This window comes from Pangasianodon hypophthalmus, chromosome 27 (genome assembly GCF_027358585.1).
Source record: "Pangasianodon hypophthalmus isolate fPanHyp1 chromosome 27, fPanHyp1.pri, whole genome shotgun sequence".
In the NCBI taxonomy this organism is placed as follows: domain Eukaryota; kingdom Metazoa; phylum Chordata; class Actinopteri; order Siluriformes; family Pangasiidae; genus Pangasianodon; species Pangasianodon hypophthalmus.
The window spans coordinates 4520236-4540231 of NC_069736.1; the positions used below are offsets into that span (position 1 = coordinate 4520236).

The window sequence follows — 19996 nt, forward strand, 5'->3', positions numbered from 1 at the left end:
TACTCTATCAGTATATCCCGTGTACTGCGGCGGTGTACTACATACTCTATCAGTATATCCCGTGTACTGTGGCAGTGTACTACATACTCTATCAGTATATCCCGTGTGCTGCGGCAGTGTACTACATACTCTTATCAGTATATCCCGTGTATTGCGGCAGTGTACTACATACTATATCAGTATATCCCGTGTACTGCGGCAGTGTACTACATACTCTATCAGTATATCCCGTGTACCGCGGCGGTGTATTACATACTCTATCAGTATATCCCGTGTACTGCAGCAGTGTACTACATACTCTATAAGTATATCCCGTGTGCTGCGGCAGTGTACTACATACTCTTATCAGTATATCCCGTGTACTGCGGCAGTGTACTACATACTCTATCAGTATATCCCGTGTACTGCGGCGGTGTACTACATACTCTATCAGTATATCCCGTGTACTGTGGCGGTGTACTACATACTCTATCAGTATATCCCGTGTACTGCGGCGGTGTACTACATACTCTATCAGTATATCCCGTGTACTGCGGCGGTGTACTACATACTCTATCAGTATATCCCGTGTACTGCGGCGGTGTACTACATACTCTATCAGTATATCCCGTGTACCGCGGCGGTGTATTACATACTCTATCAGTATATCCCGTGTACTGCAGCAGTGTACTACATACTCTTATCAGTATATCCCGTGTACTGCGGCGGTGTACTACATACTCTATCAGTATATCCCGTGTACTGCGGCGGTGTACTACATACTCTATCAGTATATCCCGTGTACTGTGGCGGTGTACTACATACTCTATCAGTATATCCCGTGTACTGCGGCGGTGTACTACATACTATATCAGTATATCCCGTGTACTGTGGCGGTGTACTACTTACTCTATCAGTATATCCCGTGTACTGCGGCGGTGTACTACATACTCTATCAGTATATCCTGTGTACTACATACTCTATCAGTATATCCTGTGTACTGCAGCAGTATACTACATACTGTATTTATATATAAATAAAGCCACAGAGTTTTTTTATTTATCAAGTTTATTTTTGAATATACTCAAAAGAAAGGGTCTTGATGTCTTTTTATAGTACAATATACAAGTTATGCAACACAGAGCATTGTTATGTGGCTCTGCTAATGCTTTAACTTGATTTAACTATTTAGAGTTACATATTTAGGGTCATGGCACCAATGAGGTAACTACACACAAAACGTAAGCAGTCCGATATTTTCTGAGGTATCTGGGTATCCTATGTGCACTATATGACCAAAGTCTGTAGATACCTGATCATCACACCCATATGTGGTTCTTGCCCAAACTGTTGACACAAAGTTAGAAGTACACAATTGTCTAGAATGTCTCTGTATGCTGTTCATTACAATTTCCCTTCACTGGAACTAAAAGGCCCAAACCTGTTCCAGCATGACAACGCCCCTGTGCACAAAGCGATCCATGAAGACATGATGTGTTAAGGTTGGAGGTGAAGAAGTCAAGTGTCCTGCACAGAGCCCTGACCTCAACCCCACTGAACACCTTTGGAATAAAGTGGAACTGCACCCCAGACCTCCTCACCAACATCAGTGCCTGATCTCACTAATGCTCTTGTAGCTGAATGAACACAAATCCCCACAGCCACGCTCCACAATCTAGTGGAAAGTCTTCCCAGAAGAGTGGAGCTTATTATAAGAGCAAAATCTGGAATGGGATGTTCTAAAAGCACACATGGGTGTGATGGTCAGGGGTACACATACTTTTGACCATATAGTGTATCTATGCTCACATTCCAGCATGACGAAGTTTGCCGCCGTTTATTCGCCGCTCAAGAAGAAGAAAGTTGTGTGCAGCCTTGGGCGCCCCCTGCAGGCCTGCGGGTGTAAGCGCTCCGTCAGCGGCGGCTCATGACAGGCGGGGAGGGGGAAGGAAGAAGTGGAAGCCGCGGATCCATCTTCAAGAGAAAATAGGAAAGAGACCGCGTTTCCACCAGTTTTATTTCGTTTTTTTAGCGGCATCTTTCCTTGTAAATACGTGTCAGGGAGCCCGAGGTGGGGGCTGTGTCATTGTCTGTAGGATGTCCCGACATGAAGGTAGGTAGAAAAAAGCAGTGGATTGCTGCGTAAAAAGAATTTTAGCAGCCGCGGGTTGCCATGTTTTGTATTGAAATGCATTGGGAAAGGCTCATGATGGCCGCCGCCATGAATTTTGCAACCCTTTGCTTCACTCTCTACCCGTCTCTATAATGTCCCGGTCCCTCTCATAAACCCATTGTGTAGAATTTGAGAATTGAGAGAAGAGCTTGTGCCAGTCGCTCGGTACGCCTTCCTGCCGAGTGAGAGCTAGGACCTTATTTAGCATGCTAACGATTAGCTTAGCGGGCGCCCCTGGCTTTGGCCTGGTGTAGAGGGCGAACCGGAGAGCGGAGGGAAATATTTAGCTCTTCCGAGACTTCAGAGGTGACTGCAGTGTCATCAAGGCCCTGCTTTAGAAGCAGTTCTTTAAAAAAACATGTCTTCCTTTTCTTCTGAAATAAAGTGATGCTACTACAGCAGGATGATCCAGCAAATCTTAGCCACAGTAGCTAAGTTAAGCCGGGCTGGTCGCCGGTATGTGGCGGTCGGTCAGATGAACCTGGGCCGCCCTTGCTGCTCATGTAGCTCAGGTTAGCTAGCTTTAGCCTTCAGTCACGCTATCTATAAGTGCTGTAAAAGTGAATGACTTGCACGTCTGGAATTAGCATTAGGCTACACCTGGCGTGTTAGCAAGACGAATAATTGGCATTAGCTATAAATACGTCGAGTAAAATTCCCTTAAAACGTGTCGTACTTGTTCCCCAAGACGTTAATAAGCAATATGTTAGTTAATATATTAGTTACAGTCAAGTTGTGTGACCGTCAAGATGTATCTCTAGTCTGGGAGCTATGCTAGCTAACTTTACCTGAGTGATTAGCTTACCTATAATGGGTTTTACCATTCAGACTAGCAAACCGGTTTATAAGTCAGAATACATACACAACCACAAGTGCGGTCTGAAAGGAAATGTAGAGTCATTTCTTCAAAGTTTGTCCAGTTTCCTCAGGTTATAATGTCAACACTATTTCTTTTTACTCTTTCACCTTTAAACATTTACACATGACTGTTAAGTTTGGTTTTATTCTTTATTTAATTCAAAATCTCCTTAAAAGCCCGTTTACATGCACAACAGTAATCTGATTTGTACAATTTGGATTATTCAAGTGGTATATAAACAACATAGGCGATATTGTAGATTGGATTAAGGTCGTAATCAGATCTTGTTTCTAGAAATCCGATAGAAACACCTGTTAAGCATTTGTATACTGAGACTAATCACGCTAATCTGATTTGGACAATTCAGATTATTCAGGTGGTCGTGTAAACGATATAATGTCCCATATTACGTCTCGAATCGGATTAAGGTCACAATCGGCTACATTTTCAAGGAATAGACAAACGTTAAGCGTGTATAGTGTGAATTTGAAATAAGTTTTATATATATATATATATATATATATATATATATATATATATATATATATATATATATACACACACACACATATATATATATATATTTTTTTTTTAAACACATTTATGACATATGTACAAACTGAACCAGACAGAAGACAAAGCCAGTCTCTCCCTTTGGTTTTGGTTTTATCGTTTAAAGTTTCCTTTGACTGAGTAAATTTACATGTATGCCAATAATCTGATTATATAAATATTCAAGTGATGCAAACGAATTACGACTTTTTAAGAAATCTTGTGGACACTCCTGTGGTGATTAAGTGCATATATACTGTAAATTTGTAGTAGCTTTTCAATATGTTTACAAATTGAACTGGAAAACCTGACCTCTGTGTATTTTAAAGTAAAGACGGTTTGCAGACAGATTGTATCTGGCGTGATGATAATTACCAATCATAAAAAAAACACCAAAAAATAACCAGCATCTAATCTGTAACTGTATATATATCTGTTTTTTTCTCGTTCCCTAACTAGTGTTTTCTTGTAATTCTTGTAATGTTTTCTGTTTGTTGCTGTATATTTAACTTTTTTTAGATACTGTCAACTTTAGATGAAAGTGAAGTTGATTTTCCGTCACTGCGATCTTAGTAGTTGGATTGGATTGGCTTCAGATTGGTTTCCAAAAAGAATAATTTTTCTTGGTTGTACAAAATTAGTCCTAATATGTACTAACATGCTGCGTGTGGATAAACTGAACAGTGATGGAATTTAAGTGGTAAAATCTTTTCAGGACATTGATCAGTGATCACCTGCTTCCCTCTTGGAGTAGATAAAAAAGTGAACAGTCAGTTATTAAAATATTTGAAATCAGACATCACATGGCAGCTGTCCATGTGACAGAAAGTGTGTGTCATAAACAACTGTACAAACACACACATTGGAAATGTGGAAGTGTAGTCGTGATATAGGCAACATTGGTATCATTTAATTCTTCAAGTAACATAATCATATTTGTCCAGATACGTTACACGCTGACTCCTCTTCTCATCAGAGCTATTCGTGATTATAATGTGGCATCCTGGAGGTGCGATAAACTGGCATCTTTAACTTGTAACTTTAAACTGTATTTGCTTTTGTATTGTTCTATCCATTTCCCCATTATAAAGCCTTTTAAACTTTATAATACATTAACTTTATAGGGCTTTGTGGACAAGTGAGAGAGGCAGGTGTAGGGAGAAAGAGATTAAGGAATTTCAGAAAGGTTTTCAGCAATGATTGGATGAGGATAGTGATGATGACAGTGATGATGGCATTGAAATGGCTCACAGTTGACAAATTGAAGGAAAAGCCTATAATAAAGTGGTAGGCCACAACGAGTCGCCAGAACAGCTTCAGTGTGTTTTGGCATAAGTTCTACACATCTCTGGAACTGCACTGGTGCAATGAACACTGTTCTCTCAGTTGATCGAACATGGCACACCAAAATTTACCATAGGTGTTCTAAGTGTGTTGAAATCTCGTGACTGTGAAGGCCATAGAGTACAATTTAGATCATTTTCATTCTCATCAAAACATTCTTTGAGCCTGTGGATGGGGGCGGAACCATCCTGGAAGAGACCACTCCCATCAGGATAGAAATGTTGCATCATAGCATAAAGTGATGAGTCAGAAGAAATTTGTATTGATTCGCAGTGATGCGTCCCTTTAAGCAGACAAGTCGAGAGAGAGTCCTTGCTGAAGAACCAAAAGTCCTGGAGCTGGAGCTGGACCTGATCCAACTGCGTGTACAAGCCCTAACCCATGGGACACTGTACAAAACAGAACAACAACCACACTTATCCAGTTTGAAACACACAGAGTTGTCTCTACAGTGGGACTTTTGGTTGGGCATCGCCCAGGTAGGAGGAGCTGGATCAGGTGTACGCCAAACACGCACTCCCCCGCTATGGTGAGGGGTGACGCCTGACCAGATCACTTTTTTCCACATCTCTGTAGATCAGAGTTTGTGGATTTTACACCTCTCACCTCTCAAATCCACCTGAAGAGCGATCGCTCTTCTGATTTTCCTTACATATCACACAATTCCACAAGCATCGTAGTCCTGAAATGTACTCTTTCCACAACAATTTTCAGCCCTGCGTCACTTGTCACTTCTGTTTATACATAATGTTCCCAATTACATATCATGACAACTTGAGTTTAGAGCAGTGACATTGTTCCACATGTCACTTTTCCCAGTGTTCAAACCGCTTTATTTAGTAACGTTTTCAGCCAGGGTTCCATGGACCGGTCTTGGACTGTGATTAAAGCTGCAATTCATATTTAGATTGTTTCATCCAAGAGTGGATTATTTTTAGAGAATTTCTCTTATTCACTTTCAGGTCAGCATTAAATATTTAAGGATTTTTCTCTGGATTCTAGACGTAATCTAGTAGCAGAAGCCGCATCAGGACTCAAATATATGGACCAAGTCCATCAACAGCCAATGAAAATTGTGACTGTAAAACAGTTTTTGATGAAAGAATTTGGTGGCCTGGTGTTTGTGGCTGGAGAAGAAAAGAATTTGAGTTGGCAGGAACTGTGGACGTGGGGTAAAAATGCGTCTTAGATTTAAGGTGGAACCTCGAATCAATCAGGGTTTTATTTTTTTGGCTTTTGCCACTTGTTTGTAGAGGGAGAGTGTTTGCTGGTGTTTAGTTCAGTTCAGAAACAAGTAACAAGAAGTTAGGTAATGAACACTGGCTATTTCTTTTACACTTAGCTGGTCACAGAATTGCGATCTGATTGGCTGATTTGCAACAATTTCAAACTTTCGAACGCTGTGACAAAGTGAGCTTTTCTGAGGAAGATAGAGTTAAAAGTTCATTCTCTCGCTTGTTTAAAAGTTAGTCCAGAGTTTTGTTAGAAGCAGTTTTTGGCGAGATAAGGAGATTGTGTTGAATTCAGGAAAAGTCTGTGGTTGGTCATTGCAATGTCAGTGTCCTCTTCTCTTCGCCAAGTGAGGAAAAGCACCAGACTCTCTAGCAGTAGATAGAACGCTGGCTTCTGAGCGAAGGAGTCGTGTGATCACCTTAAAATGAGCTGGAAAGTGTGTAATGAGTCATTTTTTTTTTATCTGTAATCTAAGTTATGCATCCTAGTGTATCCAAATCTTAAGATGCTTTTACTTTTACTGTATTTTTTTTCCCCAATAAAAATAAGGATTTGGCTCATCTGTAAAATGTGTGAAGGCAGACCGCAGTGAATAATTTTTTACATTGTTGTATTGCTTAAAATTAAGATTAGGCCTTTACTAGTCTTGGCATGTGGAATGTGGGCAGCGTGTCTGATATCTTTTGTACACTTTTCTGGCCATAAGCTTCAGAATCTTTAAGGTTTCTCAGTGTATTTGTGTATACTTCTGTTTTTTACGCACAAACGTCACAGCGTCTTATTTTTAGGAGTTATTAGAGTTTTGTTTGAAGCAGTCAGTGGTGAGTAAATGAGAAAACCTCGTGTGTTTGCTAACGGGCTTTGAGAAGAGGTCTGTGGATCTGCCATGTCAATCAATTTGACTCTGTGAAAGTAGGCAGGTCTTGGCCATGTTTACTGACAACACATCAGATTCTTATGCGAATGCCTGAAGTCTGGCTTGTGAGACTTTCCTTAAATGTAGTTATTGCATAAAATTGGTCTCTACTGTATTTTATGTAGCTGACAGAACTGTGTGTAATGCAGGGGTAATCGCAGTAAAGACAGTAAATACACCTCGCTTAAAAAAAAAGAAGAAAAAAAAACCTTGTGGATTGAATTGTGAATTCATTGAATTATGAAGTTGTCTAGCTTAACTGTTCATGCTAGTACTTGTACGAGGCCTGTGATTGCTAACGTTATGAAGCCTTATTTAATAAGTCAGTGCTATGAATATAAAACTAACGGACTAGTCTGAGCAAAAACGAAAGTGAAGACATGCTGTCTGAGGGTTTGAGGAAAACATAACTAATGAGTACAGAAACTTTTGTCCAGCTGTTCAGTATGTCACACTTAAGTATGTGAGATCTGATGCATTTTAACACACAGTTATCTATAAAATTGGCATCGCAGAGCTAAAAACAAACGTTTTAAAGCTGACTCACTTTTTTCCAGCACATAGTTTGGTGTCATTCCTCAGAAGCATCAGACTCTGGTAGGAGATGCAGACTAATGTTTGAAGACATACTTGTACTCTGATGATAACAGTTTCAGTTTGATTTGGTTATTGAGCCAGATGATATTTTTTGAGGTAAATGTGTGTGATAGTAGCTATTTTAGCCGTTTAACACCAGTACAAAATGCAAGCAGTAAACCTCAGATACCAAATTGACTCCATTTGTGATAAAAGAGGATGTTGTGTGCATAGTCCTTTAAAGCGGCGGTCTACATTTCCAGCTCGCAGTCTCTGATATTTAACTTGTCTAGCGCTTAGATGAACTCAAACAAGGCTAATCTTCCAAGGTTCGATTTTTCTGTTTGTGTCCATGGGATACTGTTGGCATGCGACTGGGTTCATAGACAATGCCGTTGTCAGATATTGCCTTGCCGTTGAACGTGAGCGTTTGGCCCGTTCTGTGAGAGACTGACACGGCAGCATATGTTTTGTGCAGGTTATATATAGGACATGTAACACATGCCGGAGCTGAAGAACACAGCAGAGACAGAGACAGGTGTCTCTCACCACCTCCTTGCACTTCGTCCGTCATGTGTCGTCTCGTTTTCCTTCACTGCAGCTGGTATATTTGCTCTGCTCTTCACAGCTCTCATTCACAAAATACGATATCACAAGCAGTAATCATGTGACTAAAGCAGGGTGCAAGGGTCATGTAGTGATTTTAGTTTCACCACCGGTGGTTCATAGGGGCGTGCACGGATATTTGAATACCTGGTTTACCGTTTGAGGCGCTAATATTCAAATTCAGAAATGACTATTCAGGTATTCGTATATGAATGCAGTGAGGAAAAATACAGAAAAAGAAAAGCTACGTGAATGTAATCTGATGCAGAGATCTGTGTTTGAGTTTTTTTTTAAACGTCTTGGACAGGATCAAGAAGTCAGATATGAAGCTTGCGGGGCAAAAGAGAGATAATGCAGTTCCAGTAACAGTGAGCGCACGTCATTAAAAGTCTTAAACGACAGCAGATGCAAATCAGGTAGCTCGGATTTGCAAATGAATTCCAGCTTTGCGTGCTGCAATGTATAGTGTATGTGTAATTTCATTTTATACTGAGCTTTCATTTATGTTTTCATTCAATGGTTTAGTAAATATTAGAGAAGGCACTGATCTGATACCCAGGATCAGTATTGCGCTGATGCCAGCAAATAATGGATCGGATTTCGGAGAGAACATGATATCGGATACTCTGACAAAATAACAAAAAATGTATTCTTGGCAAGTTGCTGTGGTATAAGAGGAATAGAACATGACGGGGCATGCTGTGGTTAGAAAATAATCAGCGACAGGGTAGTTTGAGGCAGCAGCATATGAAGTTATGTGACAAATAAGGAACCTTGAAGTTACCAGTGAAACAAATAACTTTTCATTATCACGTTTTTGGATAGCATTGGATATTTGGATAGCATATTTAGCAAGAGGACACGCCATCATTTCATCCTCATTTCAGCAACGTCAGAAGTGCTCCTCCTGAACGTGCTGGCTGAATGAGCAGAATTTGAAAGACAGTTTCATCTTGGTGTTGGAAGGCAAATCATTTTTGCTGAATGTTATGCTCTATACAGAGAGAGGTCTTGAGCTGAAAATACCTTGCGATTATACCGTGATGTATACCGACACTTGACAATCTAGCCTACTGTGCCTTTGTCTTGTTTTGTTTAGTTTTTGGCAGTGGGTGTTGCGTGGCCGTGTTGGTCTCCTAAACCTCTTTACCTCCCCTCCTTTCAGCTACCTGCGTCTTTTGCATGTGACCCAGGTTAAGATTTTGTTTGCAAATTCCAAGGAGCAAGCAAAAACTGTTTTATTATTGCCGAACAGGTTCTCAGCGGAGACAACACTACCTGAAATAATAATTAGATGACGTTTAGATATCACGAAATGAAATAATCAAACAAATCGGAAATCAGAAATGTTCAGACTTGATCAGTTACATTTCGTCAACAGTGGTGAGAGAGCTCATAACTGCTACTCCGCCTTTACTTTATTAATAATAACGCTGTAATAAAAAGAATATGAATACTTAATACTGTACTATATATGATTAATGTACTATAGGATAGAAAACAAAATATTGATTAAAAATATTTTAATAAATAATGATAAATGAGTTAATCAGTCAGAACCATTGGCTGTTTAAAAAAAGATAAATAAATCGGAAAATATCAGGTTTTTGAGGCGAGAACGACAGGGTGTGTAGTAATGTTATAAGCTGCGCAGTCGGGAACCGCATGTCAGAATGTGCAACAAACAGTATTCAGATTGTAAGATGAAATTTTGGCGTTGTTCTGGTGTTTGCCATGAAGAAAAATGAAAATAACTAATCCACCAACAGAAGGCGAGTAAATGTGCAGCATCGGTATGTCTACTCTGTAACTCGCATGTACGCAAAGGGGAGTCGCACAACACTGCCCTGTTGAGAGCATATTAGATGGGGCAAGGGTGCGGGGCTTCCAGGTGGCATTGGGTTATAATAATAAACACATGTACAAATTATTCCAGAGTCATGTTAATTGGCTCATCTCTGGTTTTATTGAGGAGAAACGACACCTCTTTTGGTGTACTAGCGTACTCCAATGTTAAATTTAGAGCTCCATCTCCCCATCTGAGAACTTTGTGAGTTTTCTTGCTTTTTATATTAATTTTTTTAACGTCTCCTCTAATAGTTAGAGGTGCAATGTGTCATTTTAAACTACTATTAAACCATTAAAATAATAAATTGTTCTTGAATCCCCAAGAAACCAGTTGCCTCAGGGCAGCTCTATAGCTTTAACATTATTTTATAAAATTCTGGATCTATGGTTTGACAGGAATATGCAAATTTCTACAGTTTATACAGTTCCAAACCCAACCCCTTACCGCACATCCCTCGTTATGCTTCGCTATTACCGGAAAAAAAAAATATATATATATATATATATATATATATATATATATATATATATATATATATATATATATATATATAATGTGTGTGTGTATATATATAAAGCCCACGCTGGGAAAATATCCAGGTTCTGTGGTTAAATGTTTCTGGTTGCCATGTTTTATCTTATAATTATTATGTGTTCAAAGACACGGAGCAAATGTTGTGATCTCACAGTCTTCGCTCATACAAAGCCCCGCCCATAAGCAGTTTTATACAAAAGAGGATCCAGGAAGGATGTTTAAGTGTTGTATACATTATTGAGTTCAGGGCAACTTTGTAGACATGTTAAAATCACATCATTTCAAAGATGGTACAGTCATGCAGAAGTTCTTGCTAGGAGGGAAAAGGTCATCAGTGTTTTCAGTGCAGTTCATCTTTCAGGCATCTAAACTTTGCAAACTGCACCTTTAATATCTCCTGGCTAACTTTACATCCCTTTAATAGAACAACCAGTAAATTCTGGTTGAACTACAGGATTATTAACAGGTTCACGTGGTTACGAAGAGATCACTATGATGATATGAGATGGATTATGACTAGAATATGTTAGTGTGCCTGACTCAATGTTACATAACATGAATCTTTTAGCATTTTTTTTTTTAAGGTTTATTCGACAAAAATTTCTCGTATCACGCTGCTATTATTTCCAACTTTTAAACCGTTCTTCTCTCTCAACCTCTCGTAATGTGTTCACAATAAAAATGCAATTGTGCAGCACAGATTGAGACTAAAATCTGTAAAATCTTGAATTTGATTTGCGAATAATATGAGACTTGAGAAAAGAACTGAAATGCATCCTGTAACAGACTTAAGAAGGTTTAAGTGTCCGTCCGTGTGTGTTCTTGTCTTGCAGGTGTGAGCTGTGACGCGTGTTTAAAAGGGAACTTCCGGGGGCGCCGATACAAGTGTTTAATTTGCTACGACTACGACCTGTGTGCGTCGTGTTACGAAAGTGGAGCCACCACAACCCGACATACCACGGAACACCCCATGCAGTGCATACTAACCAGGGTAGACTTTGGTAAGAGTAGGATAGGAATACAGGTTCTCAGCTTGGGTGTAATGATTACATGATGGTAATGACCTCTCTGTCTGTCTCTCTGTCTGTCTCTCTGTCTGTCTCTCTGTCTGTCTCTCTGTCTGTCTCTCTGTCTGTCTCTCTGTCTGTTTGCAGATCTGTATTACGGTGGAGAGGCGTTTTCAGTAGAGCAGCCCCAGTCGTTTACTTGTCCCTACTGCGGCAAAATGGGTTACACAGAAACGTCTCTACAGGAACATGTCACCTCGGAGCATGCAGAGACTACCACAGAGGTGGTGAGTGTATTTACAGTGTGTGTGTGTGTGTGTGTGTGTGTGTGTGTGTGTGTGTGTGTGTGTGTGTGTGTGTGTGTGTGTGTGTGTATATATATATATATATATATATATATATATATATCAATTAAATAAACCACCATGTATACGCACACTCTGGTTTCAGGTGGAGATCAGACAGCAGATGGAGTTGTTATCTTCAATTTCTATAATTATATTTATATTAGAATTTATCTAATTGTTAAAGGCGCAGTCTACCGTCAAACAGTCTTTCCATATTAATAATGTTGCCATGCAGTACCTTTACGACACAGAAAAGATTAAAATAACGTGTTAGTAATAGAGGAACATTACACCTTATGTTGTAAATCCTGATCTACTTTTCTTACAACACAATGTACTGATATTGCAGTGGTCTGATTTGTTGTCATTACTAAATAATTCGAATAAAATTTAATATTTTATTTGCGTCAGTATCGTCTCATGAAAGCTGTTTCGCGATATCTTGTATCGTGGCTTTTGTTTATCGTCTTATGACCAATAAGCTTTAAATTAATGAAACAATATTTTATTCACTGTTGACACTGACAGCCATGTTGATGTGAGGTCAGGTGCTGACCTTGGGGACGAGAAGACCTTCCTGACATTCCGAGTAGGAATTCAAGTTGTAGGGGTGTTTTATTCATTTTGTGTAGTCAGAGGTCAGCGTTACAAGCTTCAGTTGTAGCATCATTTGAAACAGTTGATGTAATAGCACGAGCGGCTGCGCGGGTGACGTACTTGTTCAACATCTCAAACTCTGAGACTGTAGATTATGAGAAACTTTGCCCTTGTTTTTTGAATCCCAGATTTTCTAATTAGTTGCTGTCAGTCAACAGTTTTTAATTCAGATGTATAGTCAGTTAAAAATGGATAAAATTCTCCACTCTCTATTTTTTTTTTTTTTTCAGATCTGCCCCATATGTGCAGCTTTGCCCGGAGGCGACCCCAATCATGTGACGGACGACTTCGCTGCTCATCTCACACTTGAACACAGAGCACCAAGAGATTTAATATCCTTTCAGTTCTGTTTTACGACTTAGATTAATTTCTTTCTCATGATTTGCATAGCTAATGAGTGTCTGCGTGTAAAGAACTTTGTAGTCAAACACACAAAAAAAAGATATTTCAAGTAAACAGTCTGACGTGTCCATGAAATGATTTTGCTTTTTCTTAAGAGCACCAATTTTTTTTTTAATTTCATGTCAGGCCTAAAGACCTAACTCTATGACTTTAGAGTAGTCTACTTCTCGCCTGTCACAAGTGCACAGGTTTAGGTGAGGTTTTTATTGGACCTGCACTCTGTGTGTATGCGTGAATACGTGTGATTTTGTGTGATTACACTCATTGGTCCTTAACGGCGATGTGTGTACGATGAGAGCAGCGGGGTGCGGCACGTGCGCCGGATGTTTCACCCTGGGCGTGGGCTGGGCGGCCCTCGGGCACGGAGGACTAACATGCACTTTACCAGCAGCTCCACTGGGGGGCTCTCATCCTCACAAAGCTCCTCTTACTCCCCGAGCAATCGGGAAGCCATGGACCCTATAGCAGGTGTGTGTCTGTATGTGGATCAGGTGGTTTAAAAATGGAACAGTATGACAACCTAGTTTAAAAAATCACAGTTTTCCTGTGTTTGTTGACATTTTAAAACCACAAGTTCTGTTCAGTTCTGGAACTTGTAAGGAACATTTTATCAGGTAAAAATAAACATGAAGATGATAATAGATAGAAATGCATTTTATTCTGTATTTTGAAAAAGACAGTGGTGAGAAACATGTGATCATACACTGTGACTAATCATGAAACCATGACATCATGCCCTTTGCTTGACACTCTAAATGATGTCTTAATCGTTTAACTTAACTTAGCATCCATTCCTAATGAATTGTTTATAAGCTCAAGCTGGTGTAGTGTTTTTTTTTTTTTTTTCTTTTTTTTTTTTTTCTTGCGTTGCTTTATGTTGACACATTTAGTCTCTGTTATCGTCTCTCAGAGCTGCTGTCTCAGCTGTCAGGCGTTCGGCGCTCAGCAGGCGGTCAGCTGAACCCGTCGGGCCCGTCAGCCTCGCAGCTACAGCAGTTGCAGATGCAGTTGCAGCTGGAGCGGCAGCAGGCGCAGGCGGCACGTCAGCAACTGGAAACGGCGCGCAACGCCACGCGCCAGCGCAGCAACGCAAGCAACATCAGCGCCAGTGTGCCACCACCCAGCACTGCAACAAACACAGCCATAACCGAGAGCAACCCCATGGCCTCCCACAGCTCCCAGTTCCTCCTCACACGGTGAGAACATGCACACAACACACACACACACACACACACACACACATACATCTGATGATGAATTTGTGTCTTAGTAGCTCAGTTCTATGAAGCATAATTAACTGAAGGTGTAAATTTAAAAACTAAGTTTTAGCAGTAATAATGCTCTCATATGTTTAAAAAGAAATTACTAGAAATGGACTAGGAACGTGACAACACGTGAATTTGCAGTTTGGAAACGTATAGCCTGCAGGCTGCTAGCTGGCTAGAGACGAGTAAGGTTTCAGTGTCTGGAATCAGGATTTTGGGGAGTAGAACTGAGATCACGATTCTCGCTCAGGATTCTTTGACTCATTTGTAAGGCCCAGTACGTTTAATTATTAAAATGCTCCACTTTCCTAGCAGATGTTTGTGAACGACGGCTCGTCTTCATTTTAAATGAGTGATCTACTGCACATTTGTGCTGCCAAAAAACGAGCGAAAATCGTATAAAACGTTCCTCATATTAAAGTGCCAAGAGTCCTGGCAAAGTTAAAAGAAAACCAGCAACGTTAACAGCTGGGTAAAAAATTATTCATGGCTTAACCACATGTGGGTTTCGATAAACGCGCTGTGTGTGTAATGCGTCACTTGTGAGTTTTGAGAGAGATGCAGCCATGACTCACTCATCCATCCATCCATCCATTCATTTCATACATTTAATCATAGTTTGTTTAGTACTTGGGAGTTTAATTAGACATTTGCTAAGAAGAAATGAGCTTCTTCTCACTGCATGTGGGCGTTTGGGTGCTTTTAAAGTTTAGCTTTCCAGCGTCGTTTTCTTCCTTTTTTCTTTTGTAGGCTCGCCATGCTTTAGTGTGTGTGTGTGTGTGTGTGTGTGTGTGTGTGTGTGTGTATGCTCGAGTATGCTTGCAAATAAGAAGGAAGTGACCGCACTCTGACTTACGTAATGGTTGCCTGAGTGGAAATGCTGCAGATTTGACGCTGTTCTTGAATCACAGTGAGAGACGAATTGAGATTTTAATGATGCACTCATACCCTCAGATTGCTTTGTCATACCTCCAGAAATATATTAATACCATAACAAAAACATAATCACTAATATGAGCTGAGCTAGAGCTTCTACGGAGCACTTCATCATGTAATGCATTTCTGACGTGACGAAGTTTAAACGATTTCTCCTCTTCCTCTCTCTCTTTCAGGTTGAACGAGCCGAAGATGTCGGAGGCGGAGCGTCAGGCTCTGGAGAGCGAGCGTGCCGACCGGAGCCTGTTCGTGCAGGAGCTGCTGCTGTCCACGCTGATGCGCGAGGAGAGCTCCTCCTCCGACGAGGACGAGCGGCGAGACTTCGCCGACTTCGGCGCCATGGGCTGTGTGGAGATCATGCCTTTGGACGTGGCGCTGGAGAGCCTGAACCTGAAGGAGAGCTCTGCAGGCAAAGAGCCTCCACCTCCTCCTCTTTGATGATATCCCACCACCACGCAGACAATGTCCTCTGTGCTGTAACTGCCAATGACGGTGGGCAAACACACAGCTCTCACTTTTTTTCAGTTTTTTTTTTTTTTTTTTTTTTTTAATTTTACTTTTTTTTTTTTTTGGTGATTTTTCAGGTCTGTCACCTGTTACATTGTAAAAATCCATAAAGCGCGAGAATGAGAAAGAGAATGAAAGTGAGTGAGAGAGAAAAAGAACAAGTGTGTGAGAGAAGTTAGCGAGTGCGCAAGAGACAATGAAAGTGTATGATGTATGTGTGTGTTGATAATCAGTTCCACATGACTAATTTTTTTTCCTTTAGCAGGTGAGCATAGGTAGCTGTGGCAGACCTTCAGCTTCCTGTGTCTAACAAAAAAAAAAAAAAAGGCTCTCCTTATAAATACTCCACATTCTAAAACTGAAGACAGAGTCCTTCTCTAATGAAGCTGCTGTGTGTATTTATGAATAGTAATTAATAAAAAGTGCTTGGATGGTTTACCATAACTACTGCATGAGGTTATTTGCAGTGTGCATGATTTTTAATGACCTTGTCATTAAAATGGCAAAAATCCCAAAGCGTTCATTAATTTTTTTTTTTTGTTTTGTTTTTGTTTTGGATTTTTTTTTTTTTTTTTTTTAAAGAGTTACTTGAACTGAAAAAAAGTGTTTTGAATCTATGGAATATTATAGAATCAGAATTTATTTAAATATTTTATAAAAGGAAATAAAAGCAAAAGCGAAAATTTGGAAATCTGCAGTAGCTTCATAAGAAAGCAACACAATGTTCTGTTTCCGCTCCAATCTGCCCTTGCTTTCAGACGACCCCATGATAACCTGATACCCAGTGCTGCAAAAAAAAGAAAGGGAAAAAAAAAAGAAAAAACATGAAAAAGGAAAAAAATGTACAAGTTAATACAATAGTCTTTCATTTTTGCCAAGAACTAAACAAAAATCTATACAGGCGAAAATATAACCTGCCTTCTGGTGTTTTTTTGTTTTTTGTTTTTTTTAAAGTTTTGTTTTTTTGGGTTTTTCTTTTTTTTTTTCTTTTTCTTTTTTTTTTTTAAAGACGTTGATGTTTTCGTGACAACTGTGTAATCACCAGATGTACTTTCTAACTTTTGCACCTGTACAGAACAGTTAGCCTCTCCATGCATCATCTTGCTCTGCTTCTTCCAATAGCGCCTGCTGCTCCTGAACGAATCCTCTGAGCCGGAGTGCAGATAGACGATCATTTTTAATTGTTTTTTTTTTCCCTGGCCGATTAAAATCACTGTACACAGGAGGAATCTGCGCCTGCATCAGCATTCCTACTCATAAAGCGCAAATTATTTTTTTTTTTTGCTTCAGTTGGTGAAGGAGAGCTGGAGACTTTGCCACATAGTTTTTGTTCAACATTACAAAAAAAAAAAAAAAAAAAAAAAAAAAAAGAAAAGAAAGAATCTCATTTTTGCTCTGCTAAAATGAAATGGAAAAAAAAGATAGCACCTTCTATTTATTCAGGTTTTATTTTGTTTTGGATTCTTTTGATTTTTTTTCTTTTCTTTTTAAGCCTTGTGATTGAATCATGCCACCTCCATGCCTATACTTTTAGCCTCAATGTAAAATACAATGAGATGTATATTGAATTTGTGCGTTAACTTTCATAATGGTTCTAGGACATGGGCAGACTTTCTTTTTTTAATGTAAATTTAGAATACTACAATAAAAACGGCGCACAGCTTTTGATGAAAATAAACCCATCGTCCTCTCGCTCTTTGTAGCTGTGGTCTATATGCATAGTCGTGTTTAAAAAAAAAAAAAAAAAAAACGAAGAAGAAGGGAAAGCTCTATTATGTGATATTTGTGCTGCTAGGATTTGAAGTTGAATTTTATAAATCTGATTTTTGTAAGTTTATGAAGTATATCGTGTAGTGAAGCCCTAAGATTAAATGTCAAAATTTGACCGGTGAACAAAATTCAAAATGTCGGCACGATGCATTTCTAATTCAGTGGATTAAATAGAGATTCATCGTAACAGGGCGCCATGTCATCTGAATTTGTACTGCATTGTTGCCACCAAAATGTGAATTTTGTACGTCTGACTATTTTAGAATTGAATGTCGACTAAATCCCCCAAAAAAACAGATTTACAAATTTGAAATCTTAGTGGCACAATTATCACTTCCTACTTTTCTACCCATGAAATAGTCACTTTTTAAATAAAATTATTAATTCCTCTATTGTTAAAAATGGAAATATATTCCATACTTAAATCACTTATTAATTTAGAGATATCTATAGAACTATAAACTGCACATTTCCTCTCTCACAGGTATAAAAGCAATAGAGCTACATTTTTATTTCAGGATTAGTATTAATCTGTCTGAACAAACAGCACTTGGTTTCGTTTAAAGCCTTCACTATTAAATCCTGCTACCTTTTGGAATTGTATATTACCTTCGGATGCATTTCACTATCCTAACTAACACTACTTAAGAGAAGCGTTAACACCTGCATTAAAGCCTTCATTAAAACCTACAGAGATATTTATAGCAGCATCCCAACATGCTGAAGACATTTTGTCTGCATTGTTGCAATAACGCCTCAGTCAGTTGAGTAGATTTTTGCTGACATAAGATTGTGATATGAATCTTTCCATGGTGACTTGTTGACTAAACTCCCATTAATGTGTAGTTCTGAAACCCGGGTTACTGTTTTCCCACTGTCTGTGTGGTTTTCTCCTCTGGGTTCTCCAGTTTCCTTCTAAAGATGAATGAATGAAAATATAATTACAGAGATGCCAACATCTGCAGTTTAGCTGCACCGTTTTTGACTTTTGACCTGTTGCTACAGTGATACAGGAAACACCTGATACCTTCGCTGTTCTGCTGTTTCAGCTCAGGCAGAAGTCAGGAATAAAAATTCAGCAGGAGGAAAGGCAGTTCACTGAAGGGGAAAGGACGGAAGACAAAAGACACAGATTAGCTTCTGGTAGTGGTTACTTTGACAACAAGGCTTTTCAACCTTACTAAAACTAAAGAAAACAAAACGGAACAGTTAACATGCAAAATTATGGCTTAAATCTTACCGTCTGCTGACGCGTTTGTGCTGGTGGCCGCTGTGACTTACAGTCATTGACATGCCTCGGACTTGGAAAGTCAGAGTTCTTCATTTAAGTGCACTCACCTCGTAATTACGATATTTCTGACAGGACTTATAGGGCAGCATTTATCTGGTGTCCTGTGATTTCATGAGCCTCGCTCTCGTGAGCCAATAAAATAACAAGTGGGCGGGACTACTGTAGTGTCTTTGAAACCAATAAATGGAGGAGCTGCTTGTTAGTAAGTAGAGCTCACTTAATTTGTAGCTCACTGTTTTCTTACTATTGCTTGATCTACCAACATGCACTCTGGTTTTTATGGTAAAATATTGTTTTTTCTCTCTGGATTTTCTTGTTAGCAATTTGTCCTTGTCATTAACCTCGTACCAAATTCTGTATATTAGAAAGTATACATAGCTGACTGTAAAATCCTTCAGTGTTATAAACCAGGTTTTATGTTTGTTCCCACAGAGTTCACAAAATGCTTCAGAGAATATTTTAGAAAGGTCACCTTTGTTCAGTTTTCTAATTACCAGGCTACATCGCATTCACTACTGTTATGTGACGCGCGAAGCTACTAAGTCAGTGACGTTCTCATGTAAATCAGGTCAGAACGTACCATGACACAAACCTCATGTCAGCAAAATAAATCTGTCACTTGACACCAAAATTGAAAAAAAGCAGTCTGGGTTGGGAATAATCCTTTATAAAGGTTCGTCATTAAGGGCTTATAAAGGTCTCCTAGTTTTATGAACATTTCTCTTGTGTAAAGTGTTAACCGATTATTATTATTATTGTTATTTTTTTGACGTTAGGTTTATTCATACTAGAATGTATAAATCCAATAGTGATGGAGTTTTTAGTGATTAAAAACAATAAATATATTATATAGTTCATGTGTAACCTCATACTGGACTATTCTGACAGAACTGTACTGGTGTAGATTGTAGAAATAAACGCAGCGCTGTAAGACATACCACTTTTATTAAATGCACAGTAGTACAAGGAACATTTCCACTGACTGCAGAGAAGCTGCTCTCAGGATGCACAAAGCGTAGAGAATACTGATCGAATCGAAGCAGTGAGATTGAATCTGCCAGGAGCAAAAGAAACGGAGGCAATTTGACACTCTCATACATGCACATACTATGCACAAATTTTTGCCAGGACACACACACACGCGCACACACTCTTAAACACACGGTCACTCTTAAAAAGATTTCTCCAAATA

At 39.3% G+C, this 19996-nt stretch overlaps 1 protein-coding gene across 3 annotated transcripts; it reads left to right on the plus strand.

Moving 5' to 3' along the window:
* The first annotated feature begins 1866 nt into the window (after nt 1-1866).
* On the plus strand, nt 1867-17081 carry kcmf1 (potassium channel modulatory factor 1). 3 transcript variants are annotated; one of them, XR_004577446.2, is made up of 8 exons: nt 1867-2093; nt 11456-11623; nt 11777-11916; nt 12864-12965; nt 13326-13503; nt 13946-14231; nt 15413-15728; nt 16009-17081. XR_004577446.2 is itself a non-coding variant. In XM_026921574.3 (7 exons), exons 1-7 carry the CDS (start codon nt 2078-2080, stop codon nt 15672-15674), a joined length of 1152 nt encoding a protein of 383 aa, XP_026777375.1. In that variant the 5' UTR covers nt 1867-2077; the 3' UTR covers nt 15675-17081. The 3 variants fall into 3 exon arrangements, 1 of the variants encoding a protein (XP_026777375.1); XR_004577448.2 differs by having other exon boundaries at nt 16866-17081; XM_026921574.3 differs by having other exon boundaries at nt 15413-17081.
* Nucleotides 17082-19996: the final 2915 nt, after the last annotated feature.

Coding starts and splice junctions, on each gene's coding strand:
- kcmf1 (XM_026921574.3), top strand. Junction 11,917..12,863: donor CAGAGACTACCACAGAGGTG/GTGAGTGTATTT, acceptor TTTTTTTTTCAG/ATCTGCCCCATATGTGCAGC. Junction 13,504..13,945: donor AGCCATGGACCCTATAGCAG/GTGTGTGTCTGT, acceptor ATCGTCTCTCAG/AGCTGCTGTCTCAGCTGTCA.